This window comes from Triticum dicoccoides, chromosome 1A, assembly GCF_002162155.2.
Source record: "Triticum dicoccoides isolate Atlit2015 ecotype Zavitan chromosome 1A, WEW_v2.0, whole genome shotgun sequence".
Taxonomy (NCBI): Eukaryota; Viridiplantae; Streptophyta; class Magnoliopsida; order Poales; family Poaceae; genus Triticum; species Triticum dicoccoides.
In genome coordinates this window covers 24,327,253-24,342,067 of record NC_041380.1, presented here as the reverse complement: position 1 = coordinate 24,342,067, position 14,815 = coordinate 24,327,253, and the positions used below count along the sequence as shown (strand labels likewise).

The window sequence follows — 14,815 nt, the reverse complement described above, 5'->3', positions numbered from 1 at the left end:
TGAAGGAGGTCGAGACAGTGCACAGGTTATTGGGTGGATTTCTTGGGACGGATCCGGGTGAAAACCTGATCTTTGGTCGATAGCCAGAAACGTGATGACGATGCCCTTATCATCGTTTCCTTCATGAAGGCATCATCGAGGTGAAGCTCTCAACTCCACTCAATACCTCCGAGAGAAACCCTAGATCAGCTGATCAGATGTTGGCGGCAATCATGTGTCGTAACCCCCTTGGGGGCGGCATTCTTGGAGGTGCACTCGGCTTCGCGGGACCAGCGGACGGCTTCTTTGGTGGAGCGGTGCTTCATCCATACATTGATGGCGACGGATCTGGACGGCGTGGCGCAGTGCAGATTCGGAGTTCGATGTGGGAGGATGGACTCATGCAGGAGGACGACGTTGTCTGGCGTTGTGGTGGCGTCGATGGCTGAGAGACCTGGCACGCTAGATGCAACAGTACAACTCTGAAGATGGACTCGTGGCAGGTGGCTGCGGCGGCCCCATCCTGGCAGGCGTCCTGATTGAGGAGTGCGCCGGACTGGTAGGTGCCCCATACCAGGCAGGCGTCCTAGTTGGGACCTCAGGTCTTAGATGTTTAGGTTGGGCTCAGATGTCTGTTTGGTATTAGGCCCAGACTATCAACGCCCCTTCATCAACTGGATAGGTGTAGCGACAATTGTTGCTTAGACGGTGGCTTCAGTCTTACTGTTATATGACTTTGTAAGGTCTTGTGAGAATAATTAATAAAGTGGCCGCATACATCGCCAAGATGCAGAGGCCGAGGGTCATCCTCCTTTTCTAAACAAACATATTTTAACTAACAACTATACGAGACTAGGCTAAAATTAGTCTATGGCTGGCCGTGGCGGATCTCCACTCCCACGGCTTGTCTTTCCAATGTACAGCAGCCCGCTCATCGGACTGCCTTGAGCCCCGGACGGATATGCTTTAGTGGAAGGGCAAGAGCGGCCTCCATGCCTGTGAAGCACGAATCGGGGTTGGTTTTTGGGGCGGGGGACGACTATGGCCTACGAAGCAGGCAAGACATCGGCTGTGCTCGCCGGCGACGCAGCGCCGGTGGCCTTCGTGGGACCCAAGAGGCGGTGGCCTCCCATGGTTTACTTTTCCTCGCTATCGGCAGTGGCCGTGGACGTGCTGGCCACCTCGTCGATCTCCGCAAAGCCGGCTTCTTTCTCTGACAGCAGGGTGTGGTTTCGTGAATGTTGACGGCGGATGGCGCTGCCGTGGATGGGGGAGGAGCGGTACCACATGACCTCGACCAGGGAAGCCATGATACCCGTGCCGCTGTGCTCCCTCACGTGACGGCCTGGAGCAACTCGACACTCCTCCGTGAGCTGGCTTGGAGCGGCTAGTTGCTGAACCACGCGCCGGCTTGGAGCGGCCACTTGTTGTGCCGCACGCCAGCCTGCATCCTCGCTCATGGTACTGATGGCCTGGTGCGGCGAGGGAGGTGGAGCAGTGACTTGTCTGGCTCGTATCCGGCGGGCTCGGCAGGCCATCCAGTCAGCATTTATGCCGGAGAACTCCTCTTCCTACTCGCCGGATGCCATGAAGAATGTGAAGAATATGGTGCACCCAGGGGATGGGAAACGGAGGTGTGATGCGGTTCTTGCCCGGTATCTGACCTCGTTTAAATATCGTTCAGATGCGAGGAGCCAGTCGGCGTTGTGTTTAGTGTCGACCTGCTCGCGAAAGGACGTGTGACCGGAGTATGTTTTTCAACACATACGCATGTTTACTAGAGGTAGGCGGGCAATTTGTAACCGTTTGAATGCAGCAAGGACACGTGTTCAGCCAGGCATGCAGCGAGCGGCGCTCTCTCGACCGACAGTGAGAAGTCGCGTCCGCTCTGGGCAGGCGTCATGGCGGAGCGGCCGCTCTACCAGCGGCATGAATGCGGGCAATTGGCGTTGGACTGGAAAGCACGCGGGCGAGAGAGGAGGGTTTTGGATTGGCCATAGTTGCAAGACGCGGACGATGCAGCGCTCCGGACGCCCCGCAAACCCCACTCCCCCCACTTTGTTTCCAGTTTGCCGAAACAATTGCGTCCATCACAGACCCGTGGATTGCAAAATACGTCCAGACCGCACGATCAGGGTGGTTGAGGGTCGGCGTTTCTTTTCAGACACATCCAAGATCGTAACTGTACATTGCGCTTTGTTCACCAAACATATAAATTTGACTCAGCCTTGGTGCTATGTGCGGAATGAATGTAGTATGTTGGGCTCAAATCGAACATAAGCAATCAATTCAGTGCACTTTGTTCACTCGTAAGCAGTCACCATCACCAGTTCACCGCTCCACATGCGGAGCAGAGCAAAAGCATCACGAGCCCCCCGCGCCGCTTCCTCTCCTTTTCCGCTCCCCACGGCACTACGAGACACCACCACGACCCCACCCGCTCTCCCGTGCACGATTTGAACCGCCTCCGCCTTCGCGGGAACCAACGAGAAACGAAGGAGCCAGCCATGTCCGTGTCGTCGGCGGAGATGGCGGCGGTGAAGACGTCGTCGAACGGGATGTGGCAGGGCGACGACCCGCTCCACTTCGCCTTCCCGCTGCTCATCCTGCAGACGCTGCTCATCCTGCTCCTCAGCCGCGTCCTGGCCCTCCTCCTCCGCCCGCTCCGCCAGCCCAAGGTGATCGCCGAGATCGTCGCCGGCATCCTGCTCGGCCCCTCCGCGCTCGGCCGCAACAAACCCTACCTCCGCGCGCTCTTCCCGCCCTGGAGCGCGCCGGTGCTCGAGTCCGTCGCCAGCCTCGGCCTCCTCTTCTTCCTCTTCCTCGTGGGGCTCGAGCTCGACCTCCGCTCCGTCCGCCGCAGCGGCCGCCGCGCCTTCGCCATCGCCGCCGCGGGCATCTCCCTCCCGTTCGCGTGCGGGGTCGGGGTCGCCTTCGTCATCCGCCGCGCCATCCCTGGGGCGGACGAGGCCGGCTACGCGCCGTTCCTGGTCTTCATGGGCGTCGCCATGTCCATCACCGCGTTCCCCGTGCTCGCGCGCATCCTCGCCGAGCTCAAGCTGCTCACCACGGCCATCGGCGAGACGGCGCTCGCGGCCGCCGCGTTCAACGACGTGGCGGCGTGGGTGCTGCTGGCCCTCGCCGTGGCCATCTCCGGCAGCGGGGACGACCGGCGCAGCCCGGTGACGTCCCTCTGGGTGCTCCTCTCGGGCGCCGCGTTCGTGGCCGTGTGGATGCTGGCCGTGAAGCCGCTCATGTCGTGGGTGGCGCGGCGGTCGGACTCAGGAGGCGGCGGGGGATCCGCCGTGTGGGTGGCCTTCACGCTCGCGGGCGTCCTCGCGTCCGGCCTCGCCACCGACATGATCGGCATCCACGCCATCTTCGGCGCCTTCGTGTTCGGGCTCACGGTGCCCAAGGACGGCGGGTTCGCCGGCCGCGTGACGGAGCGCGTGGAGGACCTGGTGTCGGAGCTGCTTCTACCATTGTATTTCGCGTCGAGCGGGCTCAAGACGGACGTGGCCACCATCCGCGGCGGCGGCGCGCTGGGCATCCTGGCGCTGATCATCGTGACGGCGTGCGCGGGGAAGATCATGGGCACGTTCGCGGTGGCCATGGCGTGCGGGATGGGGGCCAAGGAGGCCATCGTGCTGGGCGTGCTCATGAACACCAAGGGCCTCGTCGAGCTCATCGTCCTCAACATCGGCAGGGAGCGCAAGGTACGTCTACCTACTTACTGCGTGCGGCCGGTACGTACACACTACACATCACCGGCCAGCACGACGTCGTATATATACATGTCTTTCTGCGTATAATTTATGTATTTTGGTTATTTCTCTGCGTGCTGGTACGTATACGTGTACGTGCGTAGACGTGAAGAGAGCCAAAAGAATGGCTCTCCGGCCGTCTGGTCTCATGAGGACAAAAGCAGGAGTCACCTGCTGCTGCTGCTTCCTCTTCCTAGATTCGTCTCTGTCTATCTCTCTGTTGGCAGTCACTTGAAACATGGGAGAGAATAGATGGATCATCTCTATGCTACGTACTATAGCTTTCTAGATTCTGCTCTGCCATTGCAGTTAGTGAGTGATCGAGTGGACTTGGTAGGTTTGCTCTCATTTCTTCCAGGGCAGCGAAGTCAGTGGTAGCACATGAAGAGTCCAAAATTACACCTTGTTCCGTGAGTGAGTGAGTGAGTCAGTGATTAATCACTTGCTGAAATTTGACGGCTGCAAAGTCCAAATGAAGTGCTCCAGAGCGTTCCTTCAGCATGCACGTAGAGCAACCGTTTGTGAGTCTGACACGTGGGTCTGCACTCTGCAGTGACGTAGATGCCCACGAGTCGCTCATGCACGCAGCTTGGAGCATGCGTCCCGTGCCATCACGTGGCGCATCATGCACTTTGCATTAGAAACTTGTAGCGGAATGAACAATCTCTCCCGATCCAAAACCTTCTCGCATACGTAGGGCCTGGTTGGTTTTAGGTCTAACCATGCCACACTTGTCTAAGGTTAATTTTTTAAAACGAGAACCATAAGTTGGCATGTCTACGAGAATCTTGTCATATTTTTTTAGTGTATGTGATGTGTGCCTTAATGTGACTTGCCTAAGATGTGGCTTAAACCAAACATCCATCCAAGTAAGTCGAACTTGCCTAACTTTAGATGTGGCAATCTTAGACAAACTTAGTCTCAAACCAAACAGCCCTGTAGTATTATAGTCCGCTAACATGAATACATGATGACGGTGCACTTTGCATGGTGTACTAAGTAGAAACTAGTAGTGGAATGAACAAAAACTTCAAAGTCCAAAAATTACGCATGTGATTTTACATGACTAATAATCCTTGAGTGGTTAATCACTTGCTTAGTTGACCCTGCGTGCATGGCTGCAAAGTCCAGATGAATGACCGTTTGAATCGCTCATGCAAGTAGAGCAACCGTTTGAGTGGCTGACACGTGGGTCCGCAGTAACGTAGACGCCCACGAGTCGCTCACGCCCACCACGTGCCGCATCATGCACTGCGCTGCGCGGCGCGATCCGACGAAATATCTACGCTATGCATTATTCATTTTGGCCCATCAAAGTCAACACAAACACTCTCAAGTCAAACATAAATATTCGACCATGTTTCTTCCTTTTTTGTGCGGAAAGATTCGATCATGTTTCTACCTCATTTGTTTTTATTTTTTTTTACTTCGTTTTACAGAACACAGAATGCTATAGTTTGCAATTTTGATTCGCAAAAAAAATATATTTTTCTTAATTTTGTCATAAGCTGTAAATAGAAAGATGATCAGATTTATACTCTAAAGATTGTGCTAATTATACTCTAAAGATGATCGGATGTTCGTTTGTGTGAGAGCTTTTTCAGGTATACGGATTTTGCAGAAATTCAACCAAAACTTGCGTCTGTTCATGTTGGTCTGGTTGCAGGTGTTGAACGAGGAGACGTTCGCGATCCTGGTGCTCATGGCGCTGGTCACCACCTTCATCACAACGCCCACCGTCATGGCCATCTACAAGCCGGCGCGCGCCACGGGCCGCCGCCGCCTGCACCCGCGCAAGCTCCACGGCCCCACCTCGGCGCCGTCCTCCCCGTCCTCCGCTGCTGGCGGCGCCGCGGGCGCCAACGCCATGGAGCTGCGCGTGCTGGCGTGCATCCACGGCGGCCACGACGTGCCGGCGCTCATCAACCTCATCGAGACCATCCGGGGCCACACGCAGCCGCGCCGCCTCGTCAAGCTCTACATCCTCCGCATGGTCGAGCTCACCGAGCGCACCTCCTCCATCCTCATGGCCCGCGCCGCGCGCCGCAACGGCCTCCCCTTCCTCCGCCCCTACCGCCGCGGCGACGACCAGGTCGACGTCGCCTTCGGCACCTACGCGCAGCTCGGCCACGTCCACGTCCGCCCCATGACCGCCGTCTCCGCGCTCCACACCATGCACGACGACGTCGCCGCCGTCGCCGAGGACAAGCGCGTCTCCCTCATCGTCCTGCCCTTCCACAAGCGCCAGCACGCCGGCCACGGCGGCGGCGACGAGGTCGAGAACCTCGGGCCCGAGTGGCGCGCCGTGAACCGGAGGATCCTGCGGGAGGCGCCATGCTCCGTCGCCGTCCTCGTCGACCGCAGCTTTGGTGGAGGCGAGCAGGTGAGCTCCGAGCAGGTCGCGCACGGCGTGTGCGTCCTGTTCTTTGGCGGGCCCGACGATCGGGAGGCCCTCGAGCTCGCCGGGAGGATGGCGGAGCACCCCGGCGTGCAGCTCACCGTGGTGCGCTTCCTCGACGGCAAGGCCGGCAGCGAGGAGCACGCAGAGGTCACGCTGCGCCCGACCGACGCCAGGAACGCCGAGAAGAGCTACACCTTCTCCACCGCCGTCGTCAACGGCCACAGGGAGAAGGTAACAAACATTTTATTACCATTAATGGCGGCATTGTTGAACTCCTTGTATTGATTTGACTACGGTGTGCGCGCGCAGGAGCTGGACGAGGCGGCGGTGGGCGAGTTCCGGCAGAGAATGGGCGACACGGTGCGGTTCGAGGAGCGTGTGGTGGCCGGCAACGTGATCGAGGAGGTGGTGGCGATCGGCAAGAGCCGGGAGTACGGGCTGGTGGTGGCCGGCAGGGGGCGGCTGCCGTCGGCGATGGTGGCCGAGCTGGCCGTCCGTCCGGCAGAGCACCCGGAGCTGGGACCTATCGGCGACACGCTCGCGTCGGCAGGGCACGGCGTGGCATCCTCGGTGCTCGTGGTGCAGCAGCACGACGTGAACGCCGATGAGGTGCCGGTGTCCGTCGTCCAGATCGACGGGCAACCCCACGACGGTGAGCACGGCAAGGACGACGTGGCCGAGCCGTAGGAGTGCATCGAAACTGCTCTGCTCCGGATCAAGCGGCGCCTTATTTCTACTTACTACTCCACCTAGGATGATGATGATGACATGACTTGTGTGTATCTTAGTGAGTTTGGTGTTACCTCACGTGTAATTAAATGGTTAATAAGTTAACACGCAAAATTTCTCACCAATAACTATAAGCAATTTTTCAAGAACACCAAATAGCAAATTGAAAATTATTGTTTAAGTTATCAGGCAGCAATATCTCACCAAGTTAGCAGGCAGTTGGTAAGTGACTGCAGTGACTCTCCGAATGCATGTGAAAAAGAAAACATGTGTGTAAGGAAAGCTAGAAAATTACAACGTGCAAAAAATTCATAAAACAAAACGGGAAGAAGAGATAAAATAGACTCCCCAAATATTTTCTTGTACAAAATTAAATTGCCATATTTTTCGTTAAAATTTTGCAGGTTCCCAATCCAGAAAACTCCCACTTTCATATTTTCCCAATACGTTTCTTAGAAACTTTAAAGAAGCAAAACCACCAAAAATATTAATTTTTTGAAGTGATTCATATTTCGAGGTTCTCGACAGAACCAAAACAATTTGCTTGCTTTAAAGTAACTTTGAAAAAACATCAAATAATATAATGATATACATTTTTTCATTAATAGAACGTAAGATACAGTTTTTTATCATGCTAATTTTTGATAGGACATATGTAGTCATATTTTCTTCGATGATTTTTTGCGATTATCATTTGATGGCATTTCTACCTAGCTACATCCACAAGGTTTTGACAGTCCCTACAGGTAAACTGTACAAGTTTCAAAACCATTTTATGGGTAATTTCTTCGTTAGTTTCCACCTACTCGGGTTTAATCCTTATTAGTAGAATTCGCTGGAATGGAAAGACAGTTGTGCCTTCAATATTTCCTAGCATATGTGTAAGACGCGTAGGGCTGTAAGAAAAGCTCGAGGCTCGTGAGCTGCTTGAGATCGACTCGTATTTTAGCTCGACTCAAGATCGACTCGAAAGGAAATGAGCTTAGTATGAGCACTTTATGTAGCTCGATCAAGAAATGAGCTGATCTTGAGACAGTATTGGCTCGCTCAGTTTGAACTCGATAGCTCGATATCATATAAGTATATTACATATTTTTCATGTTTATTACAAAGAAATGGTTAGTTTATTACTATATATGTTGTGTGCGAATTTTTCACCATTTTACTTACTAACAAACATGGAAGCTTAATTAACAGCGAAGAAAATTTAGCCTCAATATGGTGCATGTTCAGTGGTATGTTGAATATCTTGTTATTTTTGCCAAAGTTCAAGAGCAGTTGCACCTTTATTTTCTTTTCTTGCAAGTTCGTCCATGATATCTTATCTTCAGTTGAGAAAGAATAAGTCGAAATTTGTAGTACTTTTTTATGTTGTGGCCTATCTCGTGTGGAAATTTGCCTTAATTATTCAGGAAAAAAATCATCTTATTTAGTTCAAAACTAGCTTGAGATCGTTACAAACTAGGCACGAGCTACTTTCTACGGTTCGACCTTGAGCTTCGCTTAATTTGAACTCGCTCGAATTTTAGTATGAGTTGAGCTGAGCCTAATCCAACTCGCTCGAATTCAACTCGTTTGCAGCCCTAAAGACGCGCGTACTCGTGTGGTGCGCATGGTTACGTGCGCGTGAGTGCGTCTACTACTCTCTCTCACAAGTAAAAGAATCTATAGCTTCAAGTCGAACAAGGATAATTTAGCACCAATCAGGCAGTCTTTTTCTCCTCTCCCAATTTTCGTTGTGTAGATTATTTGATTATTCCATTGCCGTCCATGCTGCATGCATGTGTCCTGGTTTGATTATTCCATTGAGTAGTCTTCGGTAACCTTGCACCGCACACGTACGTATACTGGTACACATCTTGCAAAGCCTCAGATATAAGTATGTTGCAGCTACTAAGGACTATCCCTAGGTGGACCGTTGCATGTACTACAGTGACGTACCCACACTTCTCCAACCTTCGGACACACGCGCCGCTGTAGCTCATCCCTACACCCTCCACGACTCATTGACCTGAGCTTCCTGCACCGCGAGACGTTCGCTGTGTATGTAGGTCATTCCGGTTTGATCTGGACCGATGGTCGGCCACCCTGTTTTTTCAAAAAATATCAAATACTCTCTCCGGTCCTTTTTAGTTCGCATATAAGATTTAACTAAAGTCAAGCCTCATAAAATTTGACCAACTTTATAGAAAAAAGTACCAACATTCACAATCTGAAATCAATATCAATAGATGTGTCATGACTTAAAGTTTCATATTGTACTTTAGCATGGTAGATGTTGATATTTTTTCATATAAATACGGTCAAACTTTGTGAAATTTGACTTCAGATAATTCTAATATGCAGAGTAAAAAGAACCGGAAGGAGTATATTATAAAAAATCACCTAAAGTAGAAAACATCTCAAACATAATAATAATTATATGAGATCCCAAGACCATCGAAAGACCACTACTGTCGTCAAAATGAGCCGTCTATGTGCCGTTGTCGCTGCTTCCCTATCGAAGCTGGCTTGACCTTATTGATGACAGCCGAGAACTCTTCATGCACGTGTACCTAAGGACCAGGGTCCTATAACTAAAGTCATCGTCGTTGAATCCTTACATGGATCTAAAACAGTTGACAGCGAATCCCGGCTGCCTCTCCTAGCCACCATAACTGGCCAAGATCCGCCATCGCCAAGGCCCCACGCCGCGACCTCTGGCTCCCACCTCGGCGCTCGAAGAAGACCGTCGCCCCGCACCACCTCGTTACCGTGCTCCGCCTCTCCCCACACTCTCGCCATGCGCCGCCGCATCGAGATCTACCAGCCACCGTGCCACCCTCGAGTAAACTCGGGCATGGCCAACCTGTCCCAACGACCCAGCCCAAAAAACCCGGGTTGGGTCGGGCCAGGCTTGACATTCGGGCCAGGCTCGGGCTTTGTTTTATAGCCCGAAAGATAGTTTGGGCCGGACTTGGGCTTCTATTTTTCTGTATTTTGGGCCGGGTTTTCGGGCTTCAGGCCGAGCTTGCACATGTGCATACTAAAAAATAGCATTCGGCCTGGGTTTCGGGCTTCGGGCTTAATTTCAGGCCGGGTGCAGGCATGAAAACAAGGAGTATTTCGAGCTTTGGGCCAGGCTTGGGCTTGGGAAATGAAGATCGGGCTTTTACAAGCCTAGCCCAAAACTCGGCCTAGCCCGACGTTTGCCTGGGTTTACCGTCGAGACATCTCTCCCATGCGTGAAGGAGGCCTGTCAGGGCAAACAGATATCGCCCGCCAGCTTTGTCGGCCGGGCGCCGCCACAGGCGGCGGCGGCCAGGGGTTTCATGGACAGGAGGCGCTCAGGGCTAGGGTTTCACCTTCAGGCCGGAGGGAGAATGGCTGTATTTTTCATCATAATAATAATTATTGTTTGGGGGAGTTGCATTGCGACTTTGCGAGTCACACGCCAAAGACTAAAAACCTTTCATCAATCAACTAAAAACAAAAGTACTAAAACCCTTTTTGCATTTTTCTCTTGTCAGTTCAACCGTCACTTGACTCAAAGATAGTCGTACCGGTTAATCAAGCTTCTTCGCCATGCATGGACATATCTAGTACCCGCATTGCATCTGCACCGAAAAAGGGATCGGTGAACCAAAAAGGCAGATCGATCGACCGACGATCGGTGGAATTGATGACTACTGACGTACGTACGTGACGACATTAACTTGGTTATTACTTGTTTGCCTTTGCTTTTTCTCATCATGATATGATCCATATGGATCGATCGGCCGATGTAGCTAGCCCACGCCAAGCATACGGCCAAAAACTATCGAGTAAGCTTTTTTTTACCCAAAAAACTAAGAAGCGGCAACGTTTTTCTACCAGTTTGTTGCATGCATGTTGACACGTTCGCTTTAATAATTTTTCTCATCCACGCATCACCTATACCCTCTCTAGCTACCTATCTACCCTGACCTGCCTACCTTAATTACCCATTGTTCATCGATTATCTCCTGCGTGCATCTACCCACTTGTTTTAGTATGGCACGTACGCGCGTACGTACTTTGACACGCTATAAATAAACATCTCAGCCAAGAAAGATGGATCGATCCAGGTGTCAATTTGCTTGCTAATTGACCAGTGACGCTCCATTCGTCGATCTCACCGGCTTCTTCTCGGGCCGACTGGCGATGGCCGGCAATGGAGCTACCACCCGGAGGCTGCTCACCCTGTTTCCGCTCCACGTGACCCTCATCTTCCTTCTCGGCGCCAACGGGGCGGACGCTGCGACTTCCTTCAGCTTCGCCAACGAGTGCTCGCACCCGGTGTGGGTGGGCGTGCTCAGCGGCGCCACCTCGCCGCAGCTGCCCCGCACCGGCTTCTACCTCGCCCCGGGCGCGACCTCCTCGCTCGCCGCCCCGTCCTCCGGCGCCTGGTCCGGCAACTTCTGGGCGCGCACCGGCTGCGCCGTCGACGAGGGCACCGGCCGCCTCGCCTGCGCCACCGCCGACTGCGGTAGCGGCGACGTCGCCTGCGACGGCCGCGGGCCCGCCCCGCCCGTCACGCTCGCGGAGATCACCCTCGCCGCCCCCGGCTCCGGCGGCCTCGACTTCTACGACGTCAGCCTCGTCGACGGCTTCAACCTGCCCGTCAGCATCGCGCCCGCCCACGGAGGCTGCCAGGCGGCGGCGTGCGCGGGCGACGTGAACGCCGTGTGCCCGTCGGACCTGAGCGTCGCGTCCGGCTCAAGCGGTGAGGTGGTGGCGTGCAAGAGCGCCTGCAACGCCTACGGCAGCGCGCGCTACTGCTGCAGCGGCGACTACGGCACGCCGGCGGCCTGCGGGCCCACCAGCTACTCGCAGGTGTTCAAGGCCGCCTGCCCGGCGGCCTACAGCTACGCCTACGACGATGCCAGCAGCACCTTCACCTGCTCCGGCGCCGCCACCTACCACATCACCTTCTGTCCTGCCACTTAACTCATCAACCTCACAATCCTTATAATTAATTAATTAATTAATTATAATCACGCAGTGGACATGTATGCAGTTTAATTTTTCAGTGAAAATAATATTTATACAGAGTAAAAAAGGGATTACAAATCTTTATGCTTCCTTATTCTTTTTTTCTTTGAGGGGATTATGCTTCCTTATTCAATGTGTATTTTGGTCATCAGTACTGTAGCACAAAATGGATGAGAACAAAGCCATGCCTTTGCCGGCTCTTATTTTTCGGTTTAATTCTTCAGCAATGTACAGTGCCTCTCCTCTCTCTTATTTTTCATTTATTATTGGCCAGCGCTAGGTGTCAGCCTAATGTAGCCTATAATCTATATCTATATCTATACCTACTACTATGTACTAATATTAATTACTAATTATCTATACCTATTAATAAAGGAAATAGATATTTTTATTCAGTCATGTTATTTTATAAAGAAAAACCTAATGTTTCTGAAATTAAATCCACAGTACATATCAAATATTTTTTTTAAATACTCATATCTTCTAAACCGTAACTTTAAATTTAACATGTTACATATGGAATTTGATTAAAAAAATACATATAATCTGAATATGATGTTATTTTACCTATTAACCATTAAAAAAAATACTATTTAGGGTGCAATCTTAATCAACAGTGCATTATCTATCTTTTTCCATATCGGTATTGATCCGGATTGTGGATAAACATCTCAGCAAAATCAGGATTGGAGACGAAATTGAAGATCACCCGCCCGTTTCTTTATACGTATTAAGTCAACATGCAAGCCATGTTTAAATAGAAGACATGTTGAATCTTGAACTTATGCTTTTGTAGGCAAATACCATCTTTGTTTGGACCGTAGCTACAAACACTCAGATTATATACCATTTTTTGTAAATTAAGAGCATGTGGTATTCTTTTCTCCCGTTGCACGGCCCTTTTGCTAATTACTAATTATATAATGAGCTATGCATTATCCGTCTTTTTTTCGTACCGGTACTGATTCGGATTGGGAATGAACACCTCAACAAAATCAGGATTGGACACGAAATTAAAGATTAATTTACTAGAGACACCCAATAAAGAAGGACATGCATGCCAAGAAATAAAAGAAGGACCCAATAAAGATGGGAGGTCTATTATAAAAGAAATAAAAGATAAAATTCAGAGGAGATCCGATAAAGATGAAATGTTGCGCTATTCTCCTATATATAAGAAGAAGAAAGAGAGGACATGCATGGAAAAAAGTAAAAAGGAGGCATGCATGAAAAAAAGGACATGTTTAACAAGATATAAATAATGATGAAACAGGGACCAATACCAATGACATGTATGGCAAGAAATAGTGATGAAATATGGACGCAAGTACCTGCGTTCATAGGAGACCATACAAAAATGTTTTTTTCAGACAAAAATATATTTCTTTATGCTTAAAAAATCATGTATCTTTTTAACAACTCTTTATGTATTTAAGAAATATGCATGTGAAAAATAGTGTTCAAGAGTTATCCTAAGTTGGTGATGCTTAAATAGAAAACCGCCCTTGATGGACAAATGTCTCAGTAGTGTGCTAATGTGTCATCATCTGTTTTTGTCGTTTCTCTTTACCCGCCGGTAACAATATCCCATTTCACACATGGCATGAATAAATGCATGATCACTTGCCCGTTTCTTTATATGGATTAAATCTATATGCAAGCCGTGTTGAAATAGAATAGCCGTAGAATCTTGAACTGCGTTTTTATAAGCTAAGACCATCTTTGTTTGGGCCGTAGCTACAAATTCTCATACTATAGAGCTTTTTTCTTTTTTGTAAATTAAGAGCATGTGGTATTTTTTCCTCCCGTTGCAACATACAGGCCTTTTTGCTATATATTTTTTAAAGAAAAGCCTGATGTATCTTGTAGGAAGGGGGGAAATCATATGCGACCGGGTCGTACAAAGCCGATCGTGACCTTGCCCCGCACGTGACACCAGGCCATACGAATCGTAAAGCAGCGGTCATCTCGTTCCCCAGTCCCCGTTCCTAAATCATAATTCCTATCCAGTTCAATCTCTTCACATCGCCGCCGGTGTGCTTTTCCCCACATGCCACGGCGATGCTCTTGGGCGCCTCCACTTGCCGTACCAGCGGCGCACTGTGCAGGCTGAATGCACCCCTTGGCTGCAGCCAAGCTTTCGCCGACGGTGTGTTGCTAAGCTGGATCATGGCCTAAGATCGTATTCCCTTTGTTCATTGAGATTCATGCGTTAGGCTGGGCTTTGTGTATTGTCTAGTTTTTTTCTTTCTGTTTTTCCATGTTTATTGTTTTTCACTTTATTTAATACTTCCAAGTATTCTAAATAAATATATGTTAAAAATTACATAAAAAATTGAGAAAAATGTTAATTAAGTTTTAAAAAATTGTTAAATGTTTATAGATAAATATTTCTCATGTGAACAAAAAGTCTATACAAAAAGTACAAAGTTTACGAAAAAATGATCATATATCTAAAACTTTAATCAATAATTCGAATTTTTTTGTACATGTATTTAAAAAATGTTAATCAAGCATTTAGAAAAGGTTAAATGTGTAGAGAAAAATGTTGAACATGTATTTTTTTTTATTTTGTATTCAAATGTTAATCAAGCATTTGAAAATGTTTAAAATGTATGGAAAAATGTTCATCATTTATTTGAAAAATGATAATCTTGTATTTGAATTTCTTTAATCAAGTATTTGACAAATGTTTAAAATGTATGGAAAAATGTTCATCATTTTTTTGAAAAATGATAATCTTGTATTTGAATTTCTTTAATCAAGTATTTGACAAATGTTTAAAATTTGTAGAGAAAAAATGTTTACCATGTATTAAAAAATACTAAACTTATATTTGATTTTTAAGATGTATTAGAATGTGTTAGATATATAGAAAAAATATAAAATATGTATGGAAATTGTGGACATTAAGTGTTAATAAATATTAATCATGTATTTCAAAAATATT

The 14,815-nt window shown here is 49.4% G+C and overlaps 2 protein-coding genes across 2 annotated transcripts; both read left to right on the top strand.

Annotated features, from left to right (window-relative positions):
• Positions 1-2,319: 2,319 nt before the first annotated feature.
• Positions 2,320-7,001, top strand: LOC119360123 (cation/H(+) antiporter 20-like). Its single transcript, XM_037625913.1, has 3 exons — positions 2,320-3,695; positions 5,410-6,375; positions 6,454-7,001. The coding sequence occupies exons 1-3, from the start codon at positions 2,487-2,489 to the stop codon at positions 6,829-6,831; spliced, it is 2,553 nt and encodes an 850-aa protein (XP_037481810.1). The 5' UTR covers positions 2,320-2,486; the 3' UTR covers positions 6,832-7,001.
• Positions 7,002-10,937: 3,936 nt separating this feature from the next.
• Positions 10,938-12,073, top strand: LOC119353364 (thaumatin-like protein 1b). The gene has a single exon (XM_037620010.1). The coding sequence runs from the start codon at positions 11,035-11,037 to the stop codon at positions 11,818-11,820; it is 786 nt and encodes a 261-aa protein (XP_037475907.1). The 5' UTR covers positions 10,938-11,034; the 3' UTR covers positions 11,821-12,073.
• Positions 12,074-14,815: the final 2,742 nt, after the last annotated feature.